The sequence below is a fragment of the Propithecus coquereli genome, unplaced genomic scaffold (genome assembly GCF_000956105.1).
Source record: "Propithecus coquereli isolate 6110/MARCELLA unplaced genomic scaffold, Pcoq_1.0 Scaffold115, whole genome shotgun sequence".
Taxonomy (NCBI): domain Eukaryota; kingdom Metazoa; phylum Chordata; class Mammalia; order Primates; family Indriidae; genus Propithecus; species Propithecus coquereli.
Window position 1 is genome coordinate 3,731,888 of NW_012135525.1, and position 20,255 is coordinate 3,752,142.

The 20,255-nt window shown below is 39.2% G+C and overlaps 1 protein-coding gene across 1 annotated transcript in view; it reads left to right on the forward strand.

Annotated features, from left to right (window-relative positions):
• RHOBTB1 (Rho-related BTB domain containing 1) overlaps nucleotides 1-20,255 on the forward strand; it is a 65,149-nt gene that overhangs the window by 24,678 nt on the left and 20,216 nt on the right. The window contains exons 3-5 of the mRNA XM_012657715.1: nucleotides 1,441-1,642; nucleotides 1,994-2,097; nucleotides 18,609-18,794. Coding sequence (XP_012513169.1) covers nucleotides 1,451-1,642; nucleotides 1,994-2,097; nucleotides 18,609-18,794 — 482 coding nt within the window. The 5' untranslated portion in view covers nucleotides 1,441-1,450. The remainder of the gene's footprint in view (nucleotides 1-1,440; nucleotides 1,643-1,993; nucleotides 2,098-18,608; nucleotides 18,795-20,255) is intronic.

Consider the following 20,255-nt stretch of genomic DNA (forward strand, 5'->3'; position numbering starts at 1 on the left):
TCAACTCTTTAAAAATGACCGCCTAACCAGTTTTCTTAGTTTAACAATAAGACTTCCATCACTTCTTGGCCTTCTGGCTAAGATGAAATGTACTATCTGTTCTTATTAGTGTAACAATAGACTTCCTCAGAGGGGCAATTACAATTAATTAAAATCGTAAAATCATGCATGGTTGGTCTCCTGTCCAGCTGCTGCCAGTAAGCAGTCTGTGCCCCAGTTTATGGGGGGCCCTATCCCTGGGGATGCCAAGCTGGCAACAGCTTTTTCTCTTCTTCTTGACCCCTTATCAGAAACCTTCTTTAAACCTTCTTGGATGGTTTTAGGAAGCTTCCAAAGTAGCTCCCTTTCCTGGTGAAATCATTCTTTACCATATGCTCCAGATTTCTTGATGAAAACACAGATGAGAAGAGAATTTTTTTTTTTCAAAATCTTGCTTTATCTGGGAGGCCGATGGGGGGCAGATGGCTCAAGGTCAGGAGTTCGAGACCAGCCTGAGCAAGAGCGAGACCACGTTTCTACTAAAAAATAGAAAAAAATGATCTGGACAACTAAAAAAAAAATATATATAATATATATAGAAAAAAATTAGCCAGGCATGGTGGCACATGCCTGTAGTCCCAGCTACTCGGGAGGCTGAGGCAGTAGGATTGCTTGAGCCCAGGAGTTTGAGGTTGCTGTGAGCTAGGCTGATGCCACGGCACTCACTCTAGCCAGGGCAACAGAGCAAGACTCTGTCTCAAAAAAAAAAAAAAAAAATCTTGCTTTATATTGGGCCCTCTTGAGAATACCTTTTTTATGAATTTGGTTAATTTAAAGAAATGAATAAATATGAGTTAATTTGATTAAATTCAGGCTTACAGTTTACTCTTCTTTGAAGATAGGTAGTCTTTCAGCCTGCACTTTGATTCTTCTCTAAATCACCATAATAGTTTTGAACCTGTAGAAAATTAACTTTTGAACAACAGATATTAGGTAATTGAGAGATTGCAATGGTGTGGACGCTGGTATTGCCAAGACAGCTTATGCCGCAGTGTCAAAGGTAACCCCTACAGGTGATAGGTCTTGCTAGCAGGTCAACATGAGTAGCCAGTGAGCTATAAATGTGTGCCAGCTGTCTTGACAGCGCCCGGATGGGGCTCCAACAGGCAGGTTGTGTTTAGAGAAAACCAAGGAGAAAATAACACGTTAACTGGAATAAACCGTTTGGGGTCAAAATAACAGTCTGGTGTTTTTGTACTTGTGTGAGATATAAAAAGAAAGCTTGAGTTTCCATTGGGTTTAGTATGAACTTCCAGACTTCTTGCCTGTGCTTGGGCACCTCCAAAGAAACGGCTGGACAAAGGCAAAACTGCCTGACCCCCTCACATCTTCGATTGCTCTAGAAAGTCTCAGTGTCTCTAGTGTGGTGTCTTTAATGTGGTATCTACTCTCTCCCTACAGAGTTTTATAAATGGAAACTGACATGGACTACGAAAGACCCAACGTTGAAACCATCAAGTGTGTGGTCGTGGGCGACAACGCCGTGGGGAAGACGCGCTTGATCTGTGCCAGGGCGTGTAATACCACACTCACGCGGTATCAGCTCCTGGCCACCCACGTCCCAACCGTGTGGGCGATTGACCAGTACCGTGTCTGCCAGGAGGTAAGATGTACAGAGTGTCTTCAGAATTCTTAAGGCATATCATTGCTGTTGGCCCAACCAATGTTTGAAAAAGGAGGAGGTGGGTAAATTTCACATTCAAAACAAAACTAAGCTTTTTAGTACCCAAAGACAAAACAAAAGCAAAATGCAAACCTGGGAGTGTGGCTCTGGCTTCCTGCATGAGGGTTTGAGTCATGTGATTCCAGGAAGAGAATTAGGACTTAGCTTAAGTCCCGTTACATGGAAAAAGGAAATTAAATGCAAGTGAGTCGAGGGCATTGAAGGGTGTTAACTAGATGTTCTCTCCTGGGGAGCCTCTGATTTAACACGGATGCTCACTCTCACCTGCAGGTCTTGGAACGTTCCCGGGATGTCGTTGATGAAGTGAGCGTTTCTCTAAGGCTTTGGGACACTTTTGGCGATCATCACAAAGACAGACGTTTTGCATATGGCAGGTAAACCAAGACCAGTGCACACGGTTTAGCTTGAGTACAATTTCCTTTTCAAAACCAGCAACCGGTCCACAAATCAACAAAAACCGCATCATATGGCCTTGAAATGTGTTGGGTTCTGCACTGTGTCTAAGAAAAGAAAAAAAGAAACGGTATGGTTTCCTGATGTCAAAAAAAATCAGAGCCTGTCTTGCCACTGAAAAAGATCCTTGTTTAAAACAAACAGTGCTAGTTAAGCTGGAAAGTTTGCTAGATGAGGATTTTGTAATGCCCTCTAGCCTCGGGCTGCTTTGATTGCTGGTTTCCTGAATGATACTTCATTTGCCTTCTGTTAGAATGTTTTAAGTTATTTTAGCACTTGGCCACCCTACTTCAGAAGGTCTCTTTGGTCTCTTCATAACCATATTAGCAGCGTCTACTGTTATTTGCTTTGTGCTTTGTGTTATCTGAAAAGTCTATTATTTTTATTTGAAGGTCATTTCTTAAAAGAAAGAAAAATATCTCTGAAGTCCTTCACAAGGGATGTTTTCAAAATGAACTGAAGCACTAATGTCTATTTTTATTAAAAAAAAAAAAAGTAAAAATCCAGTCATAGGAAGATTAATCTAGAAGGACTATAATATGGGTAGGAGCATGGTCAACGGTGCCTTAAAATATTTAGCAACTTCTCCTTTTCACCATAACTTAAAGTCTCTCTCAGTGACGGAGTTACAGCTATTAAAATCCGGATAAGCAGAGATTTTTTTTTAACTGCTTAATTGTAAGTGAACACATTTCATTTAAGTTTAGAATTTAGATGCCATGGCTTAGTTGTCCAAACATCGTGTTACCTGACAGGCGTGGATTGGTTAGATACTCCAGGCATATGAGTTACTCCTTGGTATGGAGGTAAGCATTTCTCAAAGTGCCTCTATTTCTTCAAGCAACTAGCTCTCTAAACAGACTTTTATTGGCATTTATCCAAGTGGTCTAAAATACTGAGTAAACTGCTGAAAGGGTTTTGCCCTGTTCCTGGGAAGTAGTTCTCACACTGAAAGAATCTGTGATTTAGACCAGTTTTTTCAGGGGGACTCAGAAAAATGCATATGGAAGTAAAACAAGATTTTAATGTCCCCTCAGTAACAAGGACTTTTGAACTTAATATCTAGCATCATAGATTCTTTTCTCTCCTTAAATTTCCTGGGGTTTTCTTTCTTTTCATGATGTTCTTGATTATTATCTTAGTTGCCATTTTGGTGTTATCTTTTGCCCAAGTATTCTACATATAAAAATAATCATAAATGAAACTGCTTGTCAATACCGTGCAGTCAGGTTTGTAATATCTGTGGTTTTAAGGAAGCATGATTTTAAAATGATGACTTTAAGCCACGTAACACTAGAGGCAATAGATTCCAAAGGACATTTTGTATCCCCACTTCTAAAAAAGGTGTCATTGGAAGGGCCTGACAAATATTTCAACAGCTCAGTGGTTTGTTGCCACTTGAAATGTATGCATTTGAAACAATGACTTTTAACAACGAATTTTAACAACGTAAAACTTGTATTGTAGTAACAGAAGGGCTGCTTCATTATCATGTGAGATTCCTGCTTAGCATTTATGTAATGGTGCGATGGCCTTCATAAATGTACACTGGGCCTCGGCCAGCTCCCTGACGTAGTTGGAGTCATTTTACAACTCGTCATGCCTGTGTTTTTTCCCTCCCAACAAAAATAAGCTGCTCTTTCCTGTGGCACCATTGGCTCAAAGTGCATTGTTCTTGCTCTCTTGTCTGTAACGTTTGGTTCTGTCAACTGTAACCCACTCTCCCTTTGATGGAAACAGGAAGTGCTCCCCAAGCCTATTTTGATCCTCTGGCAACACAGAGGGGCTTCAGGAAACGCTCCTGTGTTTCTGGCCACATTCTCCTTGTACCCTCACTTTGTGTGCATGTTTGTATTTCCTCTGTCTCTCCCAGCTCTCCACAGCCTCTGGGTGTCCTGCCGCAGCCCCCACCTCTAGCGAAGAACAAAAACCAGAGTACTCTCTCTCGGACTCCAGCATCTTTCTATAAATGCTAAATGTATAATACCACATTGGTGCTGTACCAAAAAGTTACATTTTTTGGAAAAATCTGATGGCAGTAGTTCTTTTATTCAGTATAGGGCTCTGACCAGTGTATTTCCTTGCTCCGAGAGCTGCTTAATTTCTTATTGACTTCCATTTTTAGTTTTCTATCATTCATGAAGGAGAAAAATCCTAATTACAGTTTCTGACAATTGGTTTGATTTGCAAACCTGTTTTTTTTTTTTGACTGATGTTTTTACTATACTTGGTATGAATTACAAGTCAGTGGGATGTGCACAGACATAACTTTTAGGCATGTGGAATATATTCCCTATCCTTGGAAGTATATTTGAAACCTTTTTCAAATAATTAACTTGAATCTTACGGTGACAGTGAGAGAAACCAGATTTATACTAAGATGTCTTAGACCTCGCCTTCGGTTTCCTTTGTTTCTTAGCAAAAAGATGGTTAATAAGTTGCTCCCTCACTTTTTGCCAGAGACAAACTCTAGCTTGCAGAGTGGATTCTGTGGGTCAAGGGAATGTCAGTGGAAGGCAGTCTGCCAACCTGAATTTGCAAGTTTCCTGGTGTGGTATAACTATAACCAGAAAGTCGTTGCTCTCCTCATGATTTAAAGGCCATGTTTTCAGCTAACTAGAATAATTGCTCCAATTTATCAAAGACCTACTATGTGCCAGTCAATGTATTAAGTGATTTGCCAGCATGAGTTAACCCTTTCAGGAACCCTAGGAGGAAGAGGCTATCTTCATCCTACAATTGAGTAGAGTTGAATTCTTTTACCACCATAACTTGCCCAGTGGTGAGATTCAGGGGCAGATTCAAACCCGGCTCTGCCTTCCTCCTGGCTCCTTCTCTTTCCACTGTGCCAAGCTACCTCAACCTCATTTTAAATAGGATATAACCGAAAATCACCCCCCATTGGTGAGCTGGGTTTCTATTTGCTCTTCCATATTTGTGCAAAGGCTTAGAACCAGAAGATCTCAAAAGGTCATCTGGTTGACCCCTTTTCTTTAGGAAGGGAAATCATCCACCCATCTAAGAAAAAGTGTCAGTAGGAGCCCTTGTATTCCATGGAGATGAAGGGAACAGAGTAGCATCAACATCGTAACCCTTCATGCATTTGAAACCTGTCAGACCCTCTCTTCTCTGAAGTGAATGATGCCAACTCTCTCATGGTCTTTCTTCCCACCACCTACTTTCTATCCACTTTTGGATGAACTTTTGAAGCTCTTTTCTGGATCTTTTAAAATGTCAGGAACAAAACCATACATAGCAACAGTGACTGTGATCAGCTGCTCTTTTTTGGCAAGGAAGAGCCTCTTCTTAAAGGGATATCACCCAAGAGTTGTCCCCTGGAACCCTTATAAGAAGGAAATATTTACACTTAGATACTTGGCACTGAAAATGTAGACAAATAGGATGGGCTCTGCCTTTAAGCGGGCATCCGGGTTGCTCAGTCCCTCTCCTCTAGTCACACATATGTAAATAATTACAGATTTTATTGTTCCATTTTCCTGAAAACCTCCTCCATTGATCTGTCTGAGGGTCAGATAACCTTCAGACACTTAATAAAGACTTCTCCATCATTTAAAAAGTAACAGTTCAAAAAACATTTTTTATTATTGGAGAAAGTGGGGCTGAGTTTTATTGATATATATCATAAAATAGTCCTTTGCAGGATATTATGCAAGCCTTAAAAAGTTTTCTTTAAGCTAAAGTGATTTCATTGTAAAGTTTTAAACTCTAGGGGATTTAACATAACAGTATTTCTATACAGAATGGATTTCTTAAAGTAGCACAGTGAAACTTCGGACTATTCTGTTTCTAGGCTGTTGAAGATGGATCAAAGTGATATTAACAATTAAACTTTGTATTAAGTTTTTTAAAAACTAACAACAACAACAAAAAAAAGCCTAGGTTGGCAAAAGTGGTGATACAACAGCTGCAATTTAATCAAAGTGCCCCATGAGCCAGGCCTGTGCTAGGTGCACCACGTATCCTGTCCTGCTTCGCACTTGTGGGAAGTCTGCGAAGTAGGCTCATTTCACAATTGGGGGAACAGGCACAAAAAAGGGGCCAAGGTCAGACAGCTAGGGCAGAGTGGAGCTGAACTTTCCTCTTGTGTCTGTGTGACTCCAAAGCCCATATCTTCCAACTCCACCATGCTGTTATGGCTGGTGATGATGATGGATGACAAACGTACTTTAAATTTCCCCATGGTACAGTCTAAATCTTACACGGTCCCACATGGACCCTGAAGACCAGCACTCACCATCTGTCTCCAGCTCCAATATTCCAGTGCCCCCCTTAAATTCTTCAATCTGTAGCAAATAACTCAATTCTTTATATGCATCCATAAGTAGCTAAACATGAGTAGTCCTTTCACTTTCAGTAAAAGTGACACATCCAAGCAAACTTTTTGAGAGTGAATAGGAATCTTGAGTAATTTGTTTGGCATGTTTCCCCCAATACTTTTAACTAAAACATTCAGAACCGCTGCACTTGCCCTTATCCCCAAAAGTTCCCCAACATATTTTCAGTCCAGTTGGAAAGCATTTATTATATAGTCTATTAACACACATTTATTTTTCTCAAATATTGTTAGTTCCTATGAGAAATGCAGTACGTGTTGTAGATGATAACGTTAATCAGAGCCGTGGTTTCTGGGTATCTGTTGATAAGATGAGTCTAGTTTCATGTTGAAGGCACACGCAATCAGACACAACATGGACACACCCCATCCTGAATGCTTGGTTGAGACCCTTTAAAAAATTCAGGACCATGGTGACTGGTGTTTGTGTCTTTGCCTAGGATTGCCTGTGCTTGTGATTTATGGCAAGGGAAAAAGGAAGGAACAATGAATGTATCTAGATAGAGTATTTTGAGTTAGCTCTCATTATTCTTAGCAAAGTCTAAATGTTTGGCCAGAAGTAACATTCAAATGATGATTTCAAGATGGAAAACAGCCTGTAGTACAGTGAAAAATGTCCAGTGGGGAAGGACCAGGGAACTTGGTAAGTCACTCACCTTGAGCATAAAATGTAAAGAAACAATAATAATTTTTAAAAGATAGGATCACTATTACTGGTTTTTTCCCTTCTACCTCAGACTCAGTATGACACTGTTACTGATCCTGACTTTATTTAAAATGTTGATATTTTGTCTTTCATGGATTTTTTTGCCTTAATTTTGATTTTTTTTTTAATATTATTCATCTGGATTACTGAACTTTTTTTTTTTGATGCCTCCTTATATTTTGCACTTGAGGCAAGTGCTTTGTTTTCTTCACCCAAGTCCTAGCCCTGATGTTACACTTTATAAATGGATAGCAAAGCAGCAAAGGGAAGAAAGTGAGTCATGCATGTGCTTTATGGAAAAGTAATGCAAACCCACACTTTTAAATGTGTGGCACCAAAAGGTCTAGGAAGATGATTGCAGCGTATGTCCTAAAGACACTCAGTCCTGCGTGCTGCTGTAACAAAAAGAACTAAAAATTGCTCAGGTTATAAAAAAAAGTGGAAGGACATAAGAAAAGCAGTGATTTGAAACCAAGGGACAGGAATAGTTGTTCCCTAAGGGGTTAGATGGAAACCGTTAGCTTTCATGCTTGAGAAAGCCTCAGCATAGCGGATATTCTGAGGTAAGAGCGCTGGGGTTAGGAGGATCGGCCAATTTTAGCCAGGCCCTGGGTGATCATGGAGCGGGCGGGGCTCAGGCCACACTTGGGTAAACACTGTCCTGGGATCATCACGATGCTCTTTACCAAACCTCAGCCAAAAGGAAAGAATCCTTGACAATTAGAAAGAGAGCTTTTGACTAAGGGATGCCGTGCATAAAAAAGAGCCCATACTGTGTGATTCCATTTCTATAAAATCCTATAAAACACAATCTAATCCATAGTGACAGAAAATAGATCATTGGTTGCCTAGAGGAGAGGATGGAGGGACACAAAGGGACACAGGGAAACTTTGTGGGTGATAGAAATGTTTGTTATCTTGATCGCGATGATGGTTTCGGGAGGACTACGTGTGGCAAAGCTAATCAAGTTAAATACAATACATATGCAATTTTGGTGTATTTCAATTATATCTTAATAAAATTGTTTCAAGAAGAGAGATATCTTTATGTTCAAAGTAATCTATGATATGTGAGGAAAGCTTGCATGTTAGACTAGCTATGTTTTAATTATTTATGGAACTTTAAGTTCCATAAATCATTTATGTGAACTTAGAAAATGGAACCAGATCCTTAATAGCTTAATATGAGAAATGAGATATTTATAGAATCTCAAAGCTAATGATGGGACACTGTCATGCTGTGACACAAAATCACCCTGTTTCCCTATTGTCAGAGAGACAACCCTCAGCTCAGTGGGTCGTAGTCTGACCATGTGGCCTGTTTCTTTGGCTGCGGTTAAGTTTAGATCTTTTTCTAAGAGAAACATTTCACCACATACCTTGTGATGGCCAAATAGAGAACACCAAGTTCTGTGCAAGTTTTCCATTTCTGTGTCAAATAGTAACAATTTTCTCTTTTGTAATTTGTTCGTTCTGGAACTGGAAAGTGTGGTGGTGACCTCTGGGAGTATGCAAAGGACCCCCATTTTGTACTCAGTCACCTGGCTGGAAGTTGGGTGCAGAGTTAAGTGATTGGGTGTGTCCTCTCACTTGGTTGGCAGCTACACCGTAGGCATGAGACTCCACTGTTGTTGGTTTCTGCGAGTTGAGTCCCAGCCTGCGCTTCCAGCCTCATCTCTTGCTCCAGATACAACAAAATATTTATAGTTCTATGTCCCCTGTACCCTCTAGGCCCACAAACACACATTATGTCCCCATAGAAATTAGGCCCTCACCATACCTATTCTTAAACTAGCTAATCACTACTTATATTCTACAAGTTAGAACAAGTGCCACATACTCCCGGAAGTCCTCCATACATTCTTCCCACCCTCCCTGTCACCGCCGGAATCCAGGTGCAGTGTCTGTCGTTTAAGTTCCCGTGCAACACCTTTGCAGATCTCTACTGTAGCAATGACTGTATTGTGTGAAAATTGGCTCCTTAATGTTCACCTGGTCCCCTTATCCTATTATTCCCAGCCTCTTTACGATAGAGATTTTGGCTCTCTAGTCTATATCCTGAATCCCTGGGCCTGGTACATAAAAGGAGCTTGATAAATGTTAGTTGAACGAGTGAATGAGTCTATTGATAGATCTCTCATATATACCAGGATCTTCTAAGGCACTGGCAAGGAAATATAACAAACTCCAAATTATTATATTTTACTAGGTTGAATTTTATATGTGTACTTTTATAGTAAGAATAACAAATGCTGTACCAAGCTGAATGTGATGAAGATGGAAAACACTGTTCTTAACCTCTCCTTAATGAATTTGCAAACAGAAAGCTGAGCTGTGAGGCCAGGAGAAAAGGGAGAGGGGTGCACTCAGCCACACCCTCAAAAGCTCTCTTGTTTTCCCCCAGTTTTTGGATTTGTAAATTTTCTTGGTAGTGCCTTGTCTGAATGAGTATTCTTAAACAGAGAATTATTTGTATTAATAATGCTTTTCCAATTATAGGTTGTTTCTCCTCTGGGTATCATTTCTAAGATCTTTATAAGAATAATTTTTAAGAATAATTATATATATATATATCTTTTTAATCCATTTGCCTAAAGATCAGAGCATTAAGTAGAACAATTAAAAGTCGATTATTACTATCATGCGATCATCCAAAACCAACAAAAATACATTAGACTAAATGCATACAAATAATTCAAAAAATTAAATCTGGGGTGGAAATGTATGGATTCTGTACTAAAGTGCTCCAGCATAGGATTGCAGTGGAGCTGAATAATCTGGCACACAGAAGAGATCTCTGTACCATGCTCTGGGCCACCCTCAGTCTCCTGTGCCACGCTGCCCTCCCTGCTATGAATCAGTACATCTTATATTGTAGCCAGAAGAAAAGAACTTCAGAAGAGCTGAGATTCCTATGCCTGACCCAGCCCTGTCCCCAGGACGAAATCGTCCTTGGAAAGCGGGAGAGCCAAGTGAGATAGCAACAGGGCTTGATTGATGCCTGAGGCTTACCCATGTGCCAGGACCTGGAAGGATTCTGGCTGCTTCCCAAACACAGGTCACATGGCTGGGGCCTTTGTGGCTCAGCCCAGAAAAGCATCGATGGGTCCGAGAGAGGGCCACAGCGGTATGAATAATGAGGCCACCACGATGGGCAAAGAGAATGAGGAACATGCACATTGTCCAGTGCATTAACGTAGTGTGTTCTGCCTGCCTTTTACGTTTTTTTCCCCTATTACTACTTAATAACAGCAAGCTTGACAAGTTGAGTCAAATATAGCCAAGCATGTTGACTTTTCATCATGGAAGACGAGAAAACATCACTTTGCGATGTCTCTGTACTGCAGCTTTTGGATGAAGAAATGTATTTCAACCCATACAGTTTTCCCTTTTAAATTAGGTGGTACAAAGAAAGAGACTTAAGTAATTCCACAGTGTCTTCGGTTCATAATTCTATTACTTACTTTTCAGCAATTCCATTATCAATAAAGGATGCAGCTGGTAAGCCAAAAGGAAAAGGTCTCTTGATGAAATGTTCTGCCATTCTTATTAGCTGCAACTTACACGATACATCCTTGGTGATTTTGAAACCGCTAATTATATTTGTCTGACAGATATAATTAACCATACTTTACAATTTATAGAACGCTTTCACAGATACTTTTCTCAGTGAATCTTAGCAACGATCCTACCAATAATTTTTAATATTGGCCATGATTAGATTTCCAAAATTATCTCACCACTATATTCTCCCCCAAAATGCCTCTGCCTGCAGCCTAGGAAGTATAACAGGACAAAGTTCTGAATTGCAGAAAGATAAAGCACATTAACAAATTCTCTTTTAAATTGATCACCTTGGTTATCTTTTTAGTGATTTTTGCTCGTTTGCTTTGTGTGTTTTTGAAAAAGCAAGATGGTCTGTGACATAGAGGGTTTCCTTAAGCCTTAATTCTGTTGTAACTTACCTAGAATTAGTCATGAAAGTCATCTGTCCATTTCTTTACATTTCCTTTGCTTCTGGAGATATTAATAATCTAATTCCCAGAAGAAATCATTAACCCATTATTATTCAGGTGTTTTAAGTGGGGTAAATGAATTTTTTATTAATAGACCAATTCAAATAATTTATATATATTAACTGGTTAACCTCTGCTATATACCAGAGATATTATATGGCTGTCTTTCAGCAATAATAGTCTGGAAAAAAACATAATGGCTCATATTCTATTTTCATTCTTTATTAAAACTCCAACTGCTTCCCTAACTAACTGATTTTAAGCCTAAATTCATTTCTTTTAGACTTCAAGTCTGCAGACTTATTTGTATCTGCAGCTTTCGCTTTCCAATATCTATAAGGCCTTTTTATTTAATAAACATCAGTTGAGGGCCCCTTTTGTTACAAACACTGTGTTGTTTACAGTGGGAGAGAAACTAATAGAAACAAGACAAAAATCCCTGAAAATGACCCCATAGTGCAGTGGGAAAGACAGCAACATAAATAATTACAGCTCAGTGTTAACAATGCTGAACTAAAGGTGCGTCAGTTTCGGAAACAGGGAAGAAAGAATCACTCAGGCCAAAATATCTATCATCATTCTTGACCTATCTGGACCATGCCCACATCCACATTCCACATTGTCAGCAAACCCTGCTATCTCTACCCTCATCGTGTGTACACAGAGTGTGGCCACTTGCCACCTGCACTGTACCCCTCCCAGGCCAAGCAGAGTCTCCATCATCTCTCTTGTGATTATTGCCTCTTCATGGTCCCTTGCTTCTGTCTGCCTTTCCCTCCCTATCTACTGACTCCCCACCACCCTGCTCCTGCTGCCATTCCCCCACCCCAGTTTAGTCAGTTCTCATTATAGCAGTGGAGTGATCCTATTAAAATATAAATTATATCATTACATTCTGCTCAAAATCTTCCATTTCTTCTGTTTTTTCCCTCACTATTCTGTTCCAGCAACATGGCCTCTTCCTTCAGGAAGATGTTCTAGGCATGCACCTGCCTCAGGGCCTTTGCACTAGCCATTTGCTCCTTTGTAGTGTTCCTCCTCGAGATACACATTGGCTCCCTCCCTTCCTTCAGGCTTTACTGAAATGTCATTTTCCCAGTGAGGCCTTCCCTGGCCACCTCATTTTCCACAGCAACTTCTCCCCAATGTTCTATCCCCTTTCCCTGCTTTATTTTATGATTAGCACTTGTCACTACCCTAGCGTACTATTATTCTACATATTTGCTTCTTTATTGTCTCTGTCCTCCACTAGAATGTAAACATGATGAAGACAGTGGTTTGTGTCATTCACTAATTAAATGCTCTATCCCCAATGTCTAGAAGAATGCCTGGTACATGTAGGTTATCCGTTACTATTTCTGGAATAAATGATTAGATGATTGCTTATTGGTATTAGATAAGTGGTACCTTTACTGATTCCAAGAGGATTGCCAAGAGTTCTGGGTAAAGTCCCCTTCTCATTGGGGTCGAATGATCTTGCTGGTTTACACAGTTTGGTCTCAGAAGAGTCAGGGAGTTGAATCCTAGAGACTCCCCCATCTGGCATTCTACCTGACACTGAGATTTTCTTATATTGACAGCTAGCCTTGCCCTCAGGAGAAAAAGATGAAATGTATAGGAAGGAAGTTCCTCCGTGATTTAGCTTCAAGGAATGCCAAAGAGGAGTGAGAACTCCAGGTGGAGCTGGGAGGGAGTTTATCACCACAATTTCACCTCCTCCTGTTAAGCATGCCTTCTTTCTGCCAGTGCTTCTTGTGTTCATTGACCAGGAGTTCAATGAGATCATTTAAACTATTTCTTTTAACAAATTAATTGTGCTCCACTCAATTTCACATGCATTCAACTTCTGATGATTGTGTGAGATGGAAGACTATACGAAAGGGAGCATAGTTCACCAAGTATAGAAAATGGAATGTCACGTGAAAAACAGCCTGATTCCGTTGGATGATAACCCACAGCCTTCCATGGCAGGGCCATTGCCCCCTGTGACATTATACTATGGTGGTCGAACCAACGGTTCTTAAGATTCAAGTGTTAAGTATCTTAGGGTTTGGCGGCATTGGTGGGATGTTGATGCGACTTTCCTACACGTAAGAGCGTGCATTGCTGTGATTCCATTTTCAGAGGGTGGTGGAAGACTGGTTTAAGATGTTGCTTCCTACTAAACATACAGTTACGGGCTTGGAAAAAATAGTTGCGCATGCTAATCACTCCCAAATCTGGATATATTTCAGGATGTTTTGACAGTTTTCCCCACATAACATCTGTACTTAAGAAGCCTCATGCTATTGGTAAAGTATTGACTTGATTTCTCTGCTCACACCCAGGGCGCTGCATGGTTCTGCCCTGTTGTCCCAGATCCCCTGCCAGGCGCTCTTCCACAGGCCTCTCCATCCTCCATGAGTATGAGCTTACACGGCCATTCATCTCCGGGTGGTTATGTGCACCATCACTGACAACTCCCTCTGCATCTCATACACACTGGGCTGCTCCCCTACTAAAATTTTCCAAAGCCACGTGTTACACATTCCTTTTCTCTGCCATGCTCCCCAGCTGTTTTGTGCTGTTTTGATCTGTGTGTTTGCATAGCACTGTCAGACTATATGCATGAAAGGTGTGTTGTCGATATGAATGTTTTGAAAATGTCTCTGTAAAGAGCCTACCTCATCAGTCATCAGCAAGGAAAAGGAAGCTTGAAGCCCCAAAGGTGGAGGTCAGGGACTCCTACTTGAATCTTTGTAAGAGGGGGACTTGTGCACATTGAAAAAGAAAAGAAGCCCATTAAAATGTGACCATGATCTCTACTAATATAAAGGATATAGTAGTCGCTCCTTAAAAAATAAATAATAATAGCTAGTGATGACATATAAAAGGTGGGATCCTACCATAGAACAAAAGAATTAAAAGTACAAATGCATGTTAAAAAGGGGATATGTCCAAGCAGAACTCAGGTAAATATAGTTGTTGGCTTATTCTTGGTCATCAAGTGTTAGTATAGCAAGACACCCAACCAGAATTGGGCACACTGGAGAAGGGTACTGGGCTGTCCCACTCACAGCTCTCTGGAGGACCGGGTGGCATCTGTTGTCCTTCACACTGCCCATCCGGTTGACCCGATCCGATGCTCCTAGATAGACGATAAGTTCAGAATTATACTTTCGCTTAACCAAATAAGAAAACCCAAGGCCCACAGCTCCTCAGCTGGATAATAGTAACCAAGTAGATGGGACTAGGAAAGGGAAGATAAACTAAGAAGACAGAGAGCACTTTTGTACTAGGAAAGAACTTAGCAAACATATTCCTAACAATAAAAGCTTGATGCTGATGATCTAAACTTTTTAACCGCTTCTTCAAAGGATGAATTTAGTATTTCAGATTGGAGAGACAGTTTCACTTGTGGTTGCTCCTCCGATCTTTTCCCGTCAACTTTGCTATATTTGACTGCAGACATTGTAAAGACAGGTTTTGAGAACATGTGTGGTATTTGCTGTTCACATTTTAGCTTGGGCCAAAATAATGTGGGTAAGATGCACTTTTTTCAGATTTTTTTTCTTTAATCCTCAGACAAAGACTGGTCCCAGCATTGCATGCATTCCTTATGCTATCCAAATATCTTTGCCAATCTTTCCCATGCTGTCTTTGGCCAGTGTTCCCCTTGAAAGATAACTGGAAAATATGCTTTTTTGTTTATTTAATATCTGAAGTAAAACTGACACAACTGAGGTTGGCTTTATCGGCTCAAGCATTTTGGGATGACTTGGGCTCTGTGATCCATTCCCACTCCCCTGTGAAACTGGAGATTCCCAATTGTTTCAACACATCAATTTACTTTGGATTGTTTTTTACTTAACTAATCAAAACATTATTTCATGGACATCATCTGATGTGTTAGTACCCAAGTGAAACTTTTGTATTGATATTTTCCACTTAGGAAGAAGAAATCATATTTTCCCTGAAAAAGTAAATATTCCATAGGCAAGCAACTAAGACCAGACACCCTTAAGTCCTTTGTAATTCTGGTTTTCTCTAATAAAGCTGTTTAGTCCAGTCAAAAAATTATTTTAATAAAAATAAATAAAATAAACATTCCAAACTTCTTCCTAGCCCTTGTCAACATTCAAGTTCTGGGATTTAGACTCTTGTCTATCCTGTACTTTGCCTTTGCATTCTCAAATTCTTATGCTTTCTATCCAGATAGCCTTAGGATTCCATTTAAATCCTATTGGATTCTTTTTACAGCTGAAATAGGATGCCTGAGGTCATTTCTAGACTAACCCTACTGCCTAATATGTGAGAATGTCCTCATCACACTCCTCACTCCCAATTATTTTGAAACTCTCTCTACAAAGTAAAAAAAACTAACAGAGCCATAGAAGTAGAAATGCTATAACTTGCCTTCTTCTTCTTATCTTTCATAGGAATGGCATTTTTAAACACGAGTTTCTGTCAGACATTGAACAGTCTCCGCATGAGAATGAATGTTTTGATGAAAAATTATTTAATATCTCTAGTTCCTTGGAATTCTGCCTAAAGCTGGAGATATTATTAGCTACAGGTCCTGTGCCTTCTTTGACTAGGTAAAAAAAAAAAAATGCTCAAAATCTGGAGTGAATAAATGGTGTTCCCAAAATAGTCACTTAATTGTATACATGTTTTTATCACAGAGAATACTGATGTATTGAGAATTAGGAATTAGAAAAGAATATTGGTGAGGAGAAATGTGTCCAAGCAGTATCTTCCTATAGCTCTATTATTGCGTCCATTAATTCTCAGCCTTTTGGTTAAAATTGGGTTTAGGGTACCATTAATATATTCATATGGCAGACCTTAACAATAGAATTCTGTATAATCTGTCTGTAATGTTTTCTTAACTTGCATTTGTATCTAAATCAACAAGGGTTAAACAAAAGACATTTAGGCAGATTGGTACTTATTTAAATGTCTCTTGATCAAAAAACATGATCTTATTTTTTAACTGCTTTCAATGTCAAATAATGGGGACAGATTCTCATAGTACATAAAGGTGAACACAAAAGGAAAAAGAAGAACTTTATTCCAGGATACCGATAGAATTTTGATTCAGTAAGTTATTTTATCTTTACAGGTAGTGTTGCTCTCAGTACAACCTCTTTTCTTTAAATCGTTATTTCGAGGCAAAATATTTACAGAACATCGAATTATTTTTCTAGCTTTCCAATGGCATTTCATGCATTTAGATATTGACGTGACATAGTTAGAAGTTGGGCCCTCCGGACCTGTGCTGTGTGATGGCATTGTGCTACCACCATCACAAGATTCCATTTTTTCCAGCCCCCAAGGTCCTGTCTGTACTTGTTTACAGGTCATCTGGATAGTAACTAGTATGTGTTCTATGGCATGAGTGTAATCACGGTAACCTTGGCAACCAGACTAGCTTTGATTTCAAAACCTCACATGCTGTATCATAAAATTAGAGAACAGAATTGACATTTAGCTACATGTCTGTCATATAAATTAAGCTCTGAGAATGATTTTCTTTAGAGCCATGTGCCTTAATATGGAAATGGAAGGCACCAATTAGAACAATTATATATATATACTTACTATAACACATTTTGGTGCTGGATATATTTCCTCAATTCTTTCTCTATCATATTGAACCCCAGACATTGTCATACTATTCTCACTGTGCCAAAATTCATGGTGGCTTTATTTTATGATCAGGACGAAGCTTATAGCAGAGCTTCATCAGATACCCGATATAAATAGGATTATGAATAATAGAAAACTCAGCCCGTAAAAAATGTAAAATTCAAAGCATTCCTGGCTTTACTGAATACTGTTATTTATGCTGATTGGAAGTAAGACTGAGCACAGAATATTCCACTAACTAAATCAGAATCCCAAAGGCAAGACATGCTTCCCTTTCATTTATATATTTATACATATTTTCACTCATATTATTCCGGCATCCAAGAATCTTTGGTAATATCTTTATTTCAAGGAGATGCTAAACATTCAGATTAATACATTCATCTTCTTTGAGTCCTAGGTCCTCTTTTATAATTTGGAAATATTTTAATCTAGGATTTTCCCCTCTATTTGTCGTGGTCTGCTGCAGATTTTCTTGGATATAAATTTAAAGACTCAACTTGTGAATTACATTTAATGTAAGCACCCTGCAGTTTTCTGCATTGCAAATGATTATTTTTAGAAATTTTATGGTTGCCTGCATATATTTGTTTTGTCTTCATTGATATGTAGGGGGAAACGCTCATTAATGATTTAAAAAGAAGGTGCTTTGATTCATCGACTTGATTCTTCTCATTACATAAACAATCAAGGCAATAAATTAACATGTAATAAAATTGTACGAGTTTATTTCTGAATTTAGCCTCAAGATGGTTTTGAATATTGTGGCATAAATTTTCCTATTCTTTATATCCTTCTGCCTCAATGTTTTAAAAGTTATCATTCAGCTAATTTTAACCTAGAACAATGATTTATAATTTCTATTAAAGATACCTTTTAGCAGCTATCCATCAAACACCATAATTGAACAACTGTTTTGTAAAACAGTTCTCTGACTTCTAGAATGGTAAGTTATCATGTAAACATAGAAGACCCTTATGTCAAAATTGACTATAAAGCAATTTTTCTTTTCCCCATATACCTGCTGTGTCGCATATAACATTTGAGAAACCTGCTTCCAATATTGTCTCATTTTATTAGCCATCAATCTAGTTCTTGCGTAGTTATATGTTAAATACTACCTTCTTGCCTTACCTAGTAAAGAGTGAAAATTGCTGCAAATTCAGGATTTTTCTTTTCGGAAACAGATAAGTGGTTGTGCTCTCTACATGTGTGCATAAGTGGGAAGAAGGGCAGAAATCCTTCTGTGTATTTGCTGACCCTGTACAGCAAATACTTGTTACATTTTCAGTAATGTTTAAACTGTTTGCTTTATCTCATTGGGATGAGTCATCATCACCTTTATGTTGTTTAAACCGGTGAAAGGTAGTCTTTATTATTTTCTTTTATCTTGAAACTATTTCTTGTCATGAACAGAAATAGTTCGGCATGTTGTGGTTCCAGGACTGAGTCGAGTTTGGGAAACCATCTCTACTGCAAGATAACTTCATTGGAAACTTTTCAATGCATAAGCATTCTGTAGTGCGATATGGAAATGAACTGTTGGTGCTGGAATGTGGGGGCTTATCAGGCTGTTTGCATGACTCCAAGATGTGTTTTAATATCTGGGGTTTTTTTTTAATGGTGACATGATATGGTATTAGATGGGTAGGAGTGGGGAGGAACCATAATGGTAGGAAAAAAAGTGAAAAGAGAATACAAGCTTCTTTTGTGATTTCCTTTTAGGTCCGATGTTGTGGTCCTCTGTTTTTCAATCGCTAATCCCAATTCCCTAAATCATGTGAAAACCATGTGGTATCAAGAAATCAAGCACTTTTGCCCTCGAACACCTGTTGTACTCGTTGGCTGCCAGCTTGACCTCCGCTATGCTGATCTGGAAGCCGTTAATCGAGCCAGGCGCCCGTTAGCAAGGTAAGCCAAGGGTCTCGGTGTTTCCCTGCATTGGCCAAATTAAAATTTAGAGGTAGCAGGTGTCTCTGTAGCCTAGCGCTCTGCTCTTCAGTGGTTCTGGGAGCCCATCTGTCAGCCAAGGGCCTTAAATCAGCCCGTGGATCACAGGGACGTGCCCTGACCCCTTCTCACATGCACCATCATCTCCGACGTCAACTCATTTTTGTGAAAACAATTAGCCAGCACTTGAAGAAAATTCATCTAATTATGAAATGATGTATATAAAAGCACTTTCAGATTTGTAAAGTGTTAGACAAAATGTTGACTGCCCACACTCTTAATAATGTTACCCTTAAAATTATGATTATTATAATAAAGTTAATTAACACTCAGAGGGCTCTTGGCCCCAGGGAACATCTTATTCATGAGAACATTCATATCCAAGTGTTTTTAATCTTCCTCATATTCCTCAGTCCAAACTGCAGGAGTGTTTCGTTCCCAAGATGACAGTGTCCACTTTTTAAAAATCACTTGGCCCTATAGTTGCAAAACAAGCACTGCTTTTTAAATGTCTCTAGTGGTTATATTTCTAAAGAGTGACAAAGTTAAAATACAACTTGAAGAAGAATTTGTTTCACTATATATAAAATGTGGATACCAATTTGGGGAAAAGAAGAGTTTTTAAAGAAGTGTGCTCCCTCAAATTCCCTTTATAAAAAAACAATTTTGCGTGTTTTTTATGTTGACATTTTTTTGCTGTAGAGCATAGCTTTTCAAAAAAAATTTGGTATTAATACCTTCCTTTGATGTTTGCCTAATAGGCGTATTACAAAATTGTATATGAATACAACTTTTGACACTCTCACAACAAAAGCAGAGGGTACTTTCTTTAGACAATTTCTGAAGTTCTAGGTACATTTTGCATAAAATTTCTAAAAGGATTTTATGTTCAATTTTCACAGTCCTTCTACTCTTAAATGCATGAACTAGCAATTGAATGTTAGGAGCCACACAGAGGGAAAGAAAACTCACAGAGAACGAGAGACTGTCCTGGCCTCAGGAACTTTCTGTATAAAAGAATAGGTTGAGATGATCAGGCCTCGCAAGCATGGGAGTGGGAAGGACTGGAGGAGGGTTACAGAGTAGTAGAGGACAGAGGAAGGTACAGTCCCTTCTATAAAGCAATTCTGAGAAGATTTTGTGAAGGAGTTGGTGTTTGAGCGAATCCTTGAAGAGTTTCATCAGTTGGTCAGTTTCAAGTCAGTCCTGGGAAAAAGGAGCACAATGCCCACAGGAAGAACCCGAGAAGTTAAACCTTCTTCACTGCACTTCCCCTCCATCCTTGCCAACACCCTGTCATTTTTCCTCTTTTGCATCCAAGTCTTCAAATCCAAATTCTATCCAGTATCTTCTTTTTCCTTCTAAGACCAGGGCCTGTCATACAACATTACCTTTGGCGTCAAAGGCAAAATATTTACTTAA